General features: G+C 38.1%; 1 protein-coding gene across 7 annotated transcripts in view; it reads left to right on the top strand.

The window, feature by feature from the left end:
• Nucleotides 1-14,473, top strand: part of RNF38 (ring finger protein 38) — a 129,619-nt gene extending 115,146 nt beyond the window's left edge. For all 7 annotated transcript variants that reach the window (XM_040267417.1, XM_040267341.1, XM_040267205.1 and 4 more), the window contains 2 exons: nt 9,658-9,757; nt 11,029-14,473. In XM_040267417.1, the coding sequence (XP_040123351.1) occupies nt 9,658-9,757; nt 11,029-11,091 (163 nt within the window). In that variant the 3' untranslated portion in view covers nt 11,092-14,473. The remainder of the gene's footprint in view (nt 1-9,657; nt 9,758-11,028) is intronic.
• The last annotated feature ends 955 nt before the right edge of the window (nt 14,474-15,428 follow it).

Raw genomic sequence — 15,428 nt, 5'->3', positions numbered from 1 at the left:
TACTATTTTTATGATCATTTAAAAAAAATTTTTTAAGTCCTCTATTACTCCTTTAATTTTCACTTTTATAACCTACTATTACTTTGCAAAAAAAAAAAATCCTATTTTTTAAAGTAAACTTCATATATATTTAGTTTTTGACTTTTTCTTTCTTTCTTTCTTTCTTCTTTTCTTTAATATTGTATTTTTGAAATTCCAAACTCTAGATTTTTAATCTTTGCTTTTTGGTATTTGATATCAATTTTGTACCTTTAAGAACCCAATCTTCAGTACCCATTTTTACTTGGAGCGAGATTACTGGCTTGATTGCTCTCTCCCCCTTTGGACTCTCCTTTTTTTCCACCAGGTCACCTGTGTCTCCTCCCTACCCCCTGTCTTCTCTACCCAACTCTGTGAATCTCTGTGTGTTCCAGACGGTGGAGAACATTTAGGGAACTGATCACTGGCTGGATCTGGCTGTCTGCTTTTGATTCCCCCATTTTATCCTCCTGTGCACCTCGGTCTCCTTCCTCCTTCTTCTCTTCTCTGTATAACTCTGTAAACATCTCTGAGCAGACCAGTTGTGAAGTGCACATAAGGAAGTGATTACTGGCTAGCTTGCTCTTTCCTCTATCGATTCCACCTCATCTCATTTGGGTCACCTCTGACTCCCTCCTCCCTCTTCTCCATGTAACTCTGTGAACCTCTCTGGGTGTCCCTCACTGTGGAGAAACTTTTCATCTTTAACCTAGATGTTTTATCAACAGTGCTGTACAGAAGGAGAAGTCTTGAGACTACTGTAAAAATAAGACTGAAAACCAGAAGCAGGAGGCTTAAGTCCAAATCCTGAGAACACAAGAGAACTAACTCCAGGGAACATTAATTGACAGGATCTCATCAAACGCCTCCATACCTACACTGAAACCAAGCACCACCCAAGGGCCAACAAGTTCCAGAGCAAGACATACCATGCAAATTCTCCAGCAACACAGGAACACAGCCCTGAGCTCCAATATATAGGCTGCCCAAAGTCACTCTAAAACTATTGACATCTCATAACTCATTATTGGATACTTCATTGAACTCCAGAGAGAAGAAATCCAGCTCCACCCACCAGGACACAGACACAAGCTTCCCTAACCAAGAAACCTTGACAAGCCACCTGTACAATCCCACCCACAGCGAGGAAACTCCACAATAAAGAGAACTCCACAAACTGCCAGAATACAGAAAGGCCATCCCAAACTCAGCAATATAAACAAGATGAAAAGAAAGAGGAATACCCAGCAGATAAAGGAACAGGATAAATGCCCACCAAACCAAACAAAAGAGGAAGAGATAGGGAATCTACCTGATAAAGAATTCCAAATAATAATAGTGAAAATGATCCAAAATCTTGAAATAAAAATGGAGTCACAGATAAATAGCCTAGACACAAGAATTGAGAAGATGCAAGAAAGTTTTAACAAGGACCTAGAAGAAATAAAAAAGAGTCAATATATAATGAATAATGCAATAAATGAGATCAAAAACACTCTGGAGGCAACAAATAGTAGAATAACAGAGGCAGAAGATAGGACTAGTGAAGTAGAAGATAGAATGGTAGAAATAAATGAATCAGAGAGGAAAAAAGAAAAACGAATTAAATGAGGACAATCTCAGAGACCTCCAGGACAGTGTTAAATGCCCCAACATTCGAATCATAGGAGTCCCAGAAGAAGAAGACGAAAAGACCATGAGAAATTACTTGAGATAATAGTGGAAAACTTCCCTAAAATGGGAAAGGAAATAATAACCCAAGTCCAAGAAACCCAGAGAGTCCCAAACAGGATAAACCCAAGGCGAAACACCCCCAAGACACATGTTAATCAAATTAACAAAGATCAAACACAAAGAACAAATATTAAAAGCAGCAAGGGAAAAACAACAAATAACACACAAGGGGATTCCCATAAGGATAACAGCTGATCTTTCAACAGAAACTCTTCAGGCCAGGAGGGAATGGCAAGACATACTTAAAGTGATGAAAGAAAATAACCTACAGACCAGATTACTGTACCCAGCGAGGATCTCATTCAAATATGAAGGAGAAATCAAAAGCTTTACAGACAAGCAAAAGCTGAGCGAATTCAGCACCACCAAAGCTCTCCAACAAATGCTAAAGAATATTCGCTAGACAGAAAACACAAAAAGGGTGTATAAACTCGAATCCAAAACAATAAAGTAAATGGCAACGGGATCATACTTGTCAGTAATTACCTTAAACGTAAGTGGGTTGAATGCCCCAACCAAAAGACAAAGACTGGCTGAATGGATGCAAAAACAAGACCCCTATATATGTTGTCTACAAGAGACCCACCTCAAAACAGGGGACACATACAGACTGAAAGTAAAGGGCTGGAAAAAGATATTCCATGCAAATAGAGACCAAAAGAAAGCAGGAGTAGCAACACTCATATCCGATAAAATAGACTTTAAAACAAAGGCTGTGAAAAGAGACAAAGAAGGCCACTACATAATGTTCAAAGGATCAATCCAAGAAGAAGATATAACAATTATAAACATATATGCACCCAACATAGCACTGCAATATGTAAGACAAATGCTAACAAGTATGAAAGGGGAAATTAACACAATAATAGTGGGAGACTTTAATACCCCACTCACACTTATGGATAGATCAACTAAACAGAAAACTAACAAGGAAACACAAACTTTAAATGATACAATAGACCAGTTAGACCTAATTGATACCTACAGGACTGCTGCTGCTGCTGCTAAGTCGCTTCAGTCATGTCTGACTCTGTGCGACCCCATAGATGGCAGCCCACCAGGCTCCACCGTCCCTGGGATTCTCCAGGCAAGAACACTGGAGTGGGTTGCCATTTCTTTCTCCAATGCATGAAAGTGAAAAGTCAGAGGGAAGTCGCTCAGTCGTGCCCAACTCTTAGCGACCCCATGGACTGCAGCCTACGAGGCTCCTCCGTCCATGGGATTTTCCAGGCAAGAGTACTGGAGTGAGTTGCCATTCCCTTCTCCAATCTATAGGACATTTCACCCCCAAAACAATGAATTTCACCCTTTTCTCAAGTGCACACAGAACCTTCTCCAGGATAGATCACATCCTGGGCCATAAATCTAGCCTTGGTAAATTCAAAAAAATTGAAATCATTCCAAGCATCTTTTCTGACCACAATACAGTAAGGTTAGATCTCAATTACAGGAGAAAAACTATTAAAAATTCCACCATATGGAGGCTGAACAACATGCTGCTGAATAACCAACAAATCACAGAGGAAATCAAAAAAGAAATCAAAATATGCATAGAAACAAATGAAAATGAAAACAACCCCAAACCTGTGGGACACTATAAAAACAGTGCTAAGGGGAAAGTTCATAGCAATACAGGCATACCTCAAGAAACAAGAAAAAAGTCAAATAAATAACCTAAAGCAACTAGAAAAGGAAGAAATGAAGAACCCCAGGGTTAGTAGAAGGAAAGAAATCTTAAAAAATTAGGGCAGAAATAAATGCAAAAGAAACAGACCATAGCAAAAATCAACAAAGCGAAAAGCTGGTTCTTTGAAAGGATAAATAAAATTGACAAACCATTAGCCAGACTCATCAAGAAACAAAGGGAGAAAAATCAATAAAATTAGAAATGAAAATGGAGAGATCACAACGGACAACACAGAAATACAAAGGATCATAAGAGACTACTATCAGCAATTATATGCCAATAAAATGGACAACGTGGAAGAAATGGACAAATTCTTAGAAAAGTACAACTTTCCAAAACTGAACCAGGAAGAAATAGAAAATCTTAACAGACCCATCACAAGCACCGAAATTGAAACTGTAATCAGAAATCTTCCAGCAAACAAAAGCCCAGGTCCAGACGGCTTCACAGCTGAATTCTACTAAAAATTTAGAGAAGAGCTAACACCTATCCTACTCAAACTCTTCCAGAAAATTGCAGAGGAAGGTACACTTCCAAACTCATTCTATGAGGCCATCATCACCCTAATACCAAAACCTGACAAAGATGCCACAAAAAAAGAAAACCCCAGGCCAATATCACTGATGAACATAGATGCAAAAATCCTTAACAAAATTCTAGCAATCAGAATCCAACAACACATTAAAAAGATCATACACCATGACCAAGTGGCCTTTATCCCAGGGATGCAAGGATTCTTCAATATCTGCAAATCAATCAACGTAATACACCACATTAACAAATTGAAAAATAAAAGCCATATGATTACCTCAATAGATGCAGAGAAAGCCTTTGACAAAATTCAACATCCATTTATGATAAAAACTCTCCAGAAAGCAGGAATAGAAGGAACATACCTCAACATAATAAAAGGTATATATGACAAACCCACAGTAAACATTATCCTCAATGGTGAAAAACTGAAAGCATTTCCACTAAAGTCAGGAACAAGACAAGGGTGCCCACTTTCACAACTACTGTTCAACATAGTTCTGGAAGTTTTGGCCACAGCAATCAGAGCAGAAAAAGATAAAAGGAATCCAAATTGGAAAAGAAGAAGTAAAACTCTCAGTTTGCAGATGACATGATCCTCTACATAGAAAACCCTGAAGACTCCACCAGAAAGTTACTAGAGCTAATCAATGAATATAGTAAAGTTGCAGGATATAAAATCAACACACAGAAATCCCTTGCATTCCTATATGCTAATAATGAGAAAATAGAATGAGAAATAAGGAAACAATTCTATTTACCATTGCAACGAAAAGAATAAGATACTTAGGAATATATCTACCTAAAGAAACTAAAGACCTATATATCGAAAACTATAAAACACTGGTGAAAGAAATCAAAGAGGACACTAATAGATGGAGAACTATACCGTGTTCATGGATCAGAAGAATCAATATAGTGAAAATGAGTATACTACCCAAAGCAATCTACAGATTCAGTGTAATCCCTATCAAGCTACCAACGGTATTTTTCAGAGAACTAGAGCAAATAATTTCAGTTTGTATGGAAATACAAAAAACCTCGAAGAGCCAAAGCAATCTTGAGAAAGAAGAATGGAACTGGAGGAATCAACCTGTCTGACTTCAGGCTCTGCTACAAAGCCACAGTCATCAAGACAGTATGGTAGTGGCACAAAGACAGAAATATAGATCAATGGAGCAAAATAGAAAGCCCAGAGATAAATCCACGCACCTATGGACACCTTATCTTTGACAAAGGAGGCAAGAATATACAATGGATTAAAGACAATCTGTTTAACGAGTGGTGCTGGGAAAACTGGTCAACCACTTGTTAAAGAATGAAACTAGAACACTTTCTAACACCAAACACAAAAATAAACTCAAAATGGATTAAAGATCTAAACGTAAGACTAGAAACTATAAAAAAACTCCTAGAGGAGAACATAGGCAAAACACTCTCTGACATAAATCACAGCAGGATCCTCTATGACCCACCTCCCAGAATATTGGAAATAAAAGCAAAAATAAACAAATGGGACCTAATTAAACTTAAAAGCTTCTGCACAACAAAGGAAACTATAGGCAAGGTGAAAAGACAGCCTTCAGAATGGGAGAAAATAATAGCAAATGAAGCAATTAACAAACAACTAATCTCAAAAATATACAAGGAAGTCCTCCAGCTAAATTCCAGAAAAATAAACAACCCAATCAAAAAATGGGCCAAGAACTAGACATTTCTCCAAAGAAGACATACAGATGGCTAACAAACACATGAAAAGACGCTGAACATCACTCATTATCAGAGAAATGCTAATCAAAACCACAGTGAGATACCATTTCACTCCAGTCAGAATGGCTGCGATCCAGAAGTCTACAAGCAATAAATGGTGGACAGGGTGTGGAGAAAAGGGAAGCCTCTTACACTGTTGGTGGGAATGCAAACTAGTACAGCCACTATGGAGAACAGTGTGGAGATTCCTTAAAAAACTGGAAACAGAACTGCCTTATGACCCAGCAATCCCACTGCTGGGCATACACACCGAGGAAACCAGAATTGAAAGAGACACGTGTACCCCCATGTTCATTGCAGCACTGTTTAGAATAGCCAGGACATGGAAGCAACCTAGCTGTCCATCAGCAGATGAATGGATAAGAAAGCGGTGGTACACAATGGAGTATTACTCGGCCATTAAAAAGAATACATTTGAATCAGTTCTAATGAGGTGGATGAAACTGGAGCCTATTATACAAAGTGAAGTAAGCCAGAAAGAAAAACACCAATACAGTATACTAATGCATATTATGGAATTTATTTTATTTTTTTTCATATTATGGAATTTAGAAAGATGGTAACGATAACTCTGTATGCGAGACAGCAAGAGACACAGGTGTATAGAACAGTCTTTTGGACTCTGTGGGAGAGGGAGAGGGTGGGATGATTTGGGAGAATGGCATTGAAACATGTATAATATCATATATGAAATGAATTGCCAGTCCAGGTTCAATGCATGATACTGGATGCTTGGGGCTGGTGCACTGGGACGACCCAGAGGGATAGTATGAGGAGGAACGAGGGAGGGGGGTTCAGGTTGGGGAACACGTGTATACCTGTGGTGGATTCATGTTGATGTATGGCAAAACCAATACAATATTGTAAAGTAATTAACTGCCAATTAAAATAATTTATATTAAAAATGTGTACAATCCAGTGGTTTTTAAGTATATTAATAAGAGTTTTGCAACCATCATCACAGTCAAATTGATATCATTTTCATCATCCCCAGTAGAAATACCTTATCAATTAATAGCCACTCCCCATTTCTCCCCAACCCTCCAAAGCCCTGACTCAGCCCCCCACTAATTAACTTTTATCTCCATAGATTGGCCTGTTCTCAACATTTCATATAAATGGAACCAATATAACATGGTGTCTTTTGGGTCTGGCTTCTTGATTTAGCATAATGTTTTCAAGGACCACCATATTGTAGCTTGTATCATTTCATTCCTAATGGGCTATACCATTTTACATTTCTACCAGCAGTGTACAGAAGTTCACCAGTGCTTGTTATTGTCTGTCTTTTGATTTTAGCAGCCCTAGTGGGAGTGAGTGAAGTGTTATCTCTTAAGGTTTTGGTTTTCATTTTCCAGCTGGGCTAGTGATGTTGAGTTCTTACTCTGCTTATTGGCCATTTATGTATCTTCTTTGGAGAAATGTATATTCACATTCTTTGTTTTTTTTATTGAGTTGTAGGAGTTACTTATATTTTATATATATAGGTCCTTGTAAGACATGATTTTCTAAAATATCTTTAATTCTATGAGTTAGTTGTCTTTTCACTTTAGATTTATAAAGCATCTTTAGTACCCCCCTTTATTTTAAAGGATAAAGTTCAATTTATCTGCCTTTTTTGGTTGTTGTTTCTTACGCTTTTGATATCATGCTTAAGAAACCATTGCCTATTCGAATGCAGAGTTCCAAAGAATAGCAAGGAGAGATAAGAAAGCCTTCCTCAGTGACCAATGCAAAGAGAGGAAACAATAGAATGGGAAAGACTAGAGATCTCGTCAAGAAAATTAGAGATACCAAGGGAACATTTCATGCAAAGATGGACTCAATAAAGGACAGAAATGGTAGAGACCTAACAGAAGCAGAAGATATTAAGAAGAGGTGGCAAGAATACACAGAAGAGCTGTACAAAAACGATCTTCACGACCCAGATAATCACAATGGTGTGATCACTCACCTAGAGCCAGACATCCTGGAATGTGAAGTCAAGTGGGTCTTAGAAAGCATCACTACGAACAAAGCTAGTGGAGGTGATAGAATTCCAGCTGAGCTATTTCAAATCTTAAAAGAAGATGGTGTGAAAGTGCTGCACTCAATATGCCAGCAAATTTGGAAAACTCAGCAGTGGCCGCAAGACTAGAAGAGGTTAGTTTTCATCCTAATCCCAAAGAAAGGCAATGCTAAAGAATGCTCAAACTACCACACAATTGCAATCATCTCACATGCTAGTAAAGTAATGCTCAAAATTCTCCAAGCCAGGCTTCAACAGTACATGAACCGTGAACTTCCAGATGTTCAAGCTGGATTTGGAAAATGCAGAGGAACCAGAGATCAAATTCCCAACATCTGTTGGATTATTGAAAAGGCAAGAGAGTTCCAGAAGACCATTTATTTCTGCTTTATTGACTACACGAAAGCCTTTGACTGTGTGGATCACAACAAACTGTGTAAAATTCTTCAAGAGATGGGACTACCAGACCACCTGAGCTGCCTCTTGAGAAATCTGTATGCAGGTCAGGAAGGAACAGTTAGAACTGGACATGGAACAACAGACTGCTTCCAAATCAGGAAAGGAGTATGTCAAGGCTGTATATTGTCACCCTGCTTATTTAACTTATATGCAGAGTACATCATGAGAAACACTGGGCTGGAAGAAGCACAAGCTGGAATCAAGATTGCCGGGAGAAAGATCAATAACCTCAGATATGCAGATGACACCACCTTTATGGCAGAAAATGAAGAAGAGCCTCTTGATGAAAATGAAAGAGGAGAGTGAAAAAGTTGTCTTAAAGCTCAACATTCAGAAAACTAAGATCATGGCATCTGTTCCCATCATTTCATGGCAAATAGATGGTGAAACAGTGGAAACAGTGAGAGACTTTATTTTGGGGGCCTCCAAAATTAGTGCAGATGGTGACTGCAGCCATGAAATTAAAGACGCTTGCTCCTTGGAAGAAAAGTTATGGCCAACCTAGAAAGCTTATTCAAAAGCAGAGACATTACTTTGCCAACAAAGGTCCATCTAGTCAAAGCTATGGTTTTTCCAGAAGTCATGTATGGATGTCAGAGTTGACCATAAAGAAGGCTGAGCACCAAAGAATTGATGCTTTTGAACTGTGGTGTTGGAGAAGACTCTTCAGAGTCCCTTGGACAGAAGGAGATTCAGCCAGTCCATCCTAAAGGAAATCAGTCCTGAATATTCATTGGAAGAACTGATGCTGAAGCTGAAACTCCAATACTTTGGCCAGCTGATGTGAAGAACTGACTCATTTGAAAAGACCCTGATGCTGGGAAAGATTTAAGGCAGGAGGAGAAGGGGACGACAGAAGATGAGATGGTTGGATGGCATCACCGACTCAATGGGCATGAATTTGAGTAAACTCTGGGAGTTGGTGATGGACAGGGAGACCTGGTGTGCTGCAGTCCATGGGGTCACAAAGAGTTGGACACGACTGAGCGACTGAACTGAACTGAACTGAACTGCCTATTCCAAGGTCATGAAGATCTACACTTGTATTTTCTTTAAGAGCTTAATAGTTTTTAGCTCTTACATTTAATGGTTTTTCATTTTTAAGTTAATTTCATATATTGTGTGAGGTAGGAGTCCAACTACATTCTTTTGCATATGAATGTCCAGCTGTTTCAACACTGTTGAATATAATAGTATCTTCAGTATTAAGGCTGGATTGGATGTTAAACCAGAAATTTTCTTGATGATCTCTCACTAAGCAAAACAAAGCACTCTTACTAAATGTCTTAACATCATGCTTTTTTAAAGGCATTTGATAGATTATTTTAGTTTTAAAATTTAGATGGTATTTTGATAAGTGAGATAGTAAATGGCTTTATGGTTTCTATAGTTGTAACAAAATCGAAACTACTTGGTTTTATGGTTAAACAATCTTTCTGGTTTATTTCAGGTGTGTAGTATGCATGTGTGATTTTGAGTCAAGGCAGCTACTTAGAGTTTTACCCTGTAACCATGAGTTCCATGCCAAGTGTGTCGACAAATGGCTTAAGGTAAAATGATGGCATCTGAAAAGAATGACATTGAATTTTCTCTTACTGATCATAGTCTGTGGTTTGATGGAGGGTGATTAAATTGAAACACAGCTTTCATAATTCTGACCATTTTCTCCTTTGTGTATATGGGAGGGAAAATTCCAAAGACACAAATTCTGATAGTATGCCAGGGTGAAATTATTTCAAGGACTTCTTATTTTCTTCTTTTTTAATAGTAGGTTAAGGGGACTTCACTGGAAGTCCAGGGTTAAGACTGCCTTCCAATGCAGGGGGCACAGGTTCAATCCCTGGTTGGAGAGCTAAACACATGCCGTGGGGTGTAGCCAAAAAAAATTTTTTTTAATACTAGGATGAAAATGTGATACAGTAAAATAACTTAAGTCAACTCTAGGATTGGTTTGTTTTAGATTATTCTGAGTAGGAGATGATAATACTGGCTTAGATAACTTGACAGTTGGTGAGGAAGACAGATGCGTTAATAGAATCAGTCTTCCATATGAGCAGATTAAGGGTACCCAGTTTTGTCCAAACTGAATCCTACAGGTAAAGAATCTAAGTTTTCTAGAAAACGGAACTTATTAGCCCTGACATGTGAGAACAGGATGACCGGAAAAGCATCGGTTCCATGTGGCTGATGGCTAGAGTGTGAGGGAGAGTACCAAGAGAACGGGATTCAGAGGTAAAACCAGGAGTCAGCTTTTTGCGAAGTCACTGTGGAGTGTGCAAGAGTTTGGATTGGATCCTGAAAGCACGTTTTAGAAAGATCACGGCCACTCTTTGGAGAAGGTAATAGAGGAGGTTGATGAAATAAGAACATACTGGGCCAGATGGAGAACAAATAGTAGAAGCTGGATGAAAAGAAGAGTACTTGACTTGAGAGCTATCATAATGTAGAAATGAGAGCATTTGATAAAAAATGCTTTGTAGAACATGAGAGCAGATGTTGCTTATGTTTCTGATTTTAGCAGCACAACGAATGGTAGTGCCATTTGTTGAGATGGAGTTTTAATTTTAAGCCAGTTATTACATTTGTCTGAAGTGATGGTGGATAGTCTTGTCTATGTTAAAACAAACCGAATAAAGAATTATTCATAGGCTATTATTGTTTTAGAGGTTTGTGGAGTATTTTTAAGAGATTAAATAATTGTACTTTCTTAAAGGAACAAAGAATGTAAAAACTATGTGGAAAGTAAAAATAGTTCTGTTGCTTTTAATGTGTTTCACAGTATAAGTCGAAATTCAGACAGGTGCTCTCTCTTTTGTTTTAGGCAAATCGTACTTGCCCAATCTGCCGAGCTGATGCTTCAGAAGTGCATCGGGATTCAGAATGACCAACATAAGAGCACAAATTTAGTTTGGGTGTTCCTCATCACATGTATATACGGACTATCCATTGAACTTAATCTGTGTGGCTTCCAGCCCTCCCTTTACCAAAAGGGTCAATGGACCTTTCTTTGCACTGTGTGACTTAATCAACTATAAAAGCTTACAATTAGTCTTCACAATTATGGGATTGTTATACTAACCGTGTGATTGGAACTCCAAAGACTTTTTCTTTAGCTTAATTTTGTGTGTGCACTAACATTCCCTGGTTTTTGTGTGATCATTCCGAGTGTTGCTGCAAGATTACAGTGGACGTGATCTTTTAGCATGTGCTTTCATAAAAAGTGGTAGCTCCAGATGATATAGCAATCTACCTTATATAGAGCCTTCAGAAACTGTGAGTGGAAATGAGTGCAGCGTATGACTGCTGATGGTAAATGTATCTGTGTGTGTGAGAGAGAGAATGTGTGAAACTACTTGTGTGAGGGCATGGTAGCTAACGTGTGTATGAGATCCTATATACCAGCATGTACCAAGAATGTGTGTGTAGTTTTAATTATGCTGCAATGTATAATCTGGTGTGTTATTTAAACAGCACTAGTACTGTACACTGGTTTTTCCCCTTGTGTTTGCTGTTGCACACTGATTGCTAAGGGTGCATCAACTATAAGCATTGAATACTCCATCCCCCTCCCTCCCAGTGAATGGAATGAGAAAAGCCTTCTTCCTTTGCTTCAGGCAGCTGTCACCTTCTCTTCGTTGGTGGTCCCAACTGGGTCACTTAAGGAAAAAGTGTAATAGATTCTCACTCCATGAACCTGAAGTTTTGATTTTTGTCGTGAAAAAGAAATTTTTAAATCTCCAACTTGCTGTTTCCAAAAAGAAGGTGCAATATCATACATCATCAGTTAGCAATATTAGCATTTCAATCAATGATTTGAATGTTGATACTCTCTTGGTTTTCCTTTATATTTTCAGTAAGCTTCTTAGCCGGACGTGCTTGTGATTTTTTTTTTTTTCTTTTAATGTTTAGGTTTGTAGTCTATTCTGAAGATATTTGAGTAATATATTTCTAAGAATACCACTGGTCCCATGAAGTTTCACCTCCTCTACTTCCACCAGAAAAAAATCCGTTAACTCAGCTTGACTTCTGATATGTTATTTGTTCAGGCTCCCATAGGCAACTAAATTGTTTTAAGAAAACTATGTTTCTGTTCTGCCAAGCTCCAATTCTGAAAGTTGTCCAGTTCTTCTCCCCTCAGTAAACGTGCTTCTCATTGAGATCCTCATTTCCAGGATGGATCAAGTGCTGTGACAGCTCGAGTTCCTTAGACCTGGTGTGCTTTGATGTTTTATCACTTTTCTTTTTTGTTGAATGAGAAAAAAATTAGTATAACAGATGTCCAGAATACTTGCAGTATAAATGAAGATTTGATTTTTGTATAAAAAATAATGCTGTAAAACAGGAATTGACCTGCATTTAGTTGCTCTGGAAAGAATACATAGCTGTGTGGGTTTCTTTGTTTTTTTTTAATAGGTTCCTTGAGCATAATTCAGATTGTTTCAAGTCATTTTTCTAGCAATGTTTGAATTCCCCTCTCATTCTGCTAGTGTCTTCACCATTGTCTGCCTTTTCCTGCAGTTGATGTCCCTGTTCTGTTTGCAGTAGCACAAGCTGCAATTCTCCAGTCAGGACTGTGATGACTTGCTGCCAACCTCAGCTTTCATTTGGCTCTGTGTCCGTTTTCTACTCAGACAGTGTTAACTACTTGTTACTGCCATGCTACTTGCCTTCCCTTGAAGACTATAAGCTCATCACAGCTTAGAGTTCAGTAAAGTCAATTCACACAGAAGCACAATTTTGCCCTTTTTCAGACACTGTTGCCTCTATCTAGTCCTACAAGTAGGATTTTGCATACTTTTTTTGCCCCTGTATTTGTCAGTCCATCAGAAATACATCTAAACAGTGGTAAAATGCACATGTTACTTTTAAATCATTAGAGTATTCCCTGTTTCTAATGAATAAAGTGTGTTAAAGACCAAAATTACTGGCGTAATAATCAACTGCATTACAAATCACGTATAGTTTAATCTTTATTTTTTTTAATTAAAAAATCATGTTTAAAATGGCAAAAGCCCATCTTATACATAGACTCTTTTATATAGCTGCAAAAAATTTATATCTGTACAGATCTAACATAACATTACTACACTCAGTATTCATTTTATTGAAGCATGCAAGTAAAGCACTTTTTCTAATTTATATAGATACTTAATTAACAAGGCACACTGTACTAATGACTAGGAAAAGTAGCTCTTTCTTCCCTCTCTGGGATGGTGAATTCTTGTCATACTACCCCTTTTCCATTAAATTTTTGAGAGGCCGTTGGCAATTTAGGAGGCAGCAGGGTCTATTTTGGTAAAATCCAGAATTGTTGCACTCTTGTGGCTGATTTCTCTTTGGGAATGTCTTTTCTTCGCATGGGGCTCTTAGAGATGTGTGCAGATTTGCTTATTAAGTAGTTAGTGTGTGTTAGGAGCGTACATGCATGTGTTCCAAACCAGCTCAACCTAGCCACATGTAGCAACTGTGTGGCTAGCAGAAGAGAAAGAACAGTTGATTTGTACCCAGCTGTTGACTCCTTAGGTGATGCACCAGATAGCAGGCAGATGTTGGTTTCTTGCCTTCTTCCCCTTTCCTCCTAAAACAATATTGGCTTTACCACCTTAACTCTGCTGTGTTTTTTTTTTGTTTGTTTTCCTTTGCATGAAATACCACCTTTGTTTTTAGCACCCCCTCTTCCCCAAAAAGAAAAAAAAAAAAAAAACAAGGCCTCCAGGTATCGAGATCTCATTAGGATTTTCTGTCCTGAATTTTTTCGAGCAAAATCTAGAAAATGTGAAAGCCTATTTAGATTTTATACACTCTCTGAAATGTGATTTGTTAAGATTCTTATATTTGGGCCTCTTATAATATTTTAAATGAGATCTACCAACTCACTTATGAGAATATTTTTCACAGATATCTTTAGGCCTTTATTAGAAAGCTGTTTTCCCCCTGTTGGTACATTTGGTTACCTCATTTTGCTGTTTGTTTCAGATTATGGAAAGCTCACAGGGGTGTATTTTGGAATCATTTGCTGAGTCATTTCCTTAAATCATACTCCATTGTATCAGTTAACATATAGTTTTAAATGTACGTATTATAAATATCTGTAACCAAATCATTTGAAGGCTTGATAAATTTTTAACAAAGTTTGTACATTTTTTATGAAAGTTACTAGTAATGCTTTACTAAGTAGTGCAATGAATTTTTATTTTTAATCCCTGTGCCCAATTTTGGAGTTGAGAGGGTTGTTGGTAATAAATGTATGATGTACACTTAAAACATTGGGTTGTGTTTGGTGTTACTGTGTTAGGGAAGGGTAGGGGTCATGTGTGTTTGGTGGGAGGGATGTAGGGGACTTCCAGTAGGAAGATAGAGCTCTTGAGCTCCAAGCAGCCAAACTTAACTTTGAGGCAGTAATTCAGATTTTGTTTCTGTGTTTGTGTAAACAACTTAGAAACATAAAAGCAACTTGCTTTATAACTAAGGTGGCACATATTTATATCTTTAAAAAAGGCCAAGAAGATAGCTTGAGTGTAGGCACATGTACATGGTATAAGCTCATTGAACAGTAAAGTTACATTAAGTGGGTGCCTGGAGTTCTTTCTATTTGTGTCAACCATAAGATGCAAAAGATAGTTGGGCAGATTGGTTCACATTAGCTATAGTATGTTATGTCTAACTTGTCCACAGAATATGGAAAGAGGAGCTCATCATTTTCCATATGTGTTTGTCTAATTGCTTTCCTTTGACTAAAAAAGGAAGAGAGTAAAGCCATCTACTTTATATATTATTAGATATCCAAAAAAAAAAAAATAGAATCCCCAAAAAAATGAGGCTAAGTGATAGAACCCAATTCTCCCTCTTTCAGGAAGCAGTCCTTTGGCTCCAGTACTTCCTTGACAGAAGCATTCAGAAAAGTGACCAATCAGGGTCACTGATTGTGTCCCTCAGTTTTCCAGCATTCTTGAAAGAATGTTTGCATTTGAACTGTAAATGTCTCAAAACTCGTTCTGTCTTATATTACAGAGGCATTTGCTGCTCAGTCAGTACCTGTGCATTCTCTCCCACCTCCCTACCTGCTACTGTAGGCAGTGAGTCCCATGTGGCTGGTTCTGACCAGGGGACCGTAAGGGTAGGCCATGCAGCTCTCTCTTCTGCCGTGGTGATGGCAGTCCTGGATCCTGAGTCACTACCTGGAAGAGCCACTGGATTCCATGGGTTTTCTGTTAACAGTCA

This window comes from Oryx dammah, unplaced genomic scaffold (genome assembly GCF_014754425.2).
Source record: "Oryx dammah isolate SB20612 unplaced genomic scaffold, SCBI_Odam_1.1 HiC_scaffold_1, whole genome shotgun sequence".
Lineage (NCBI taxonomy): Eukaryota > Metazoa > Chordata > Mammalia > Artiodactyla > Bovidae > Oryx > Oryx dammah.
The sequence above is the reverse complement of the archived record's forward strand: the minus strand, read 5'-3'. Positions and strand labels throughout refer to the sequence as shown.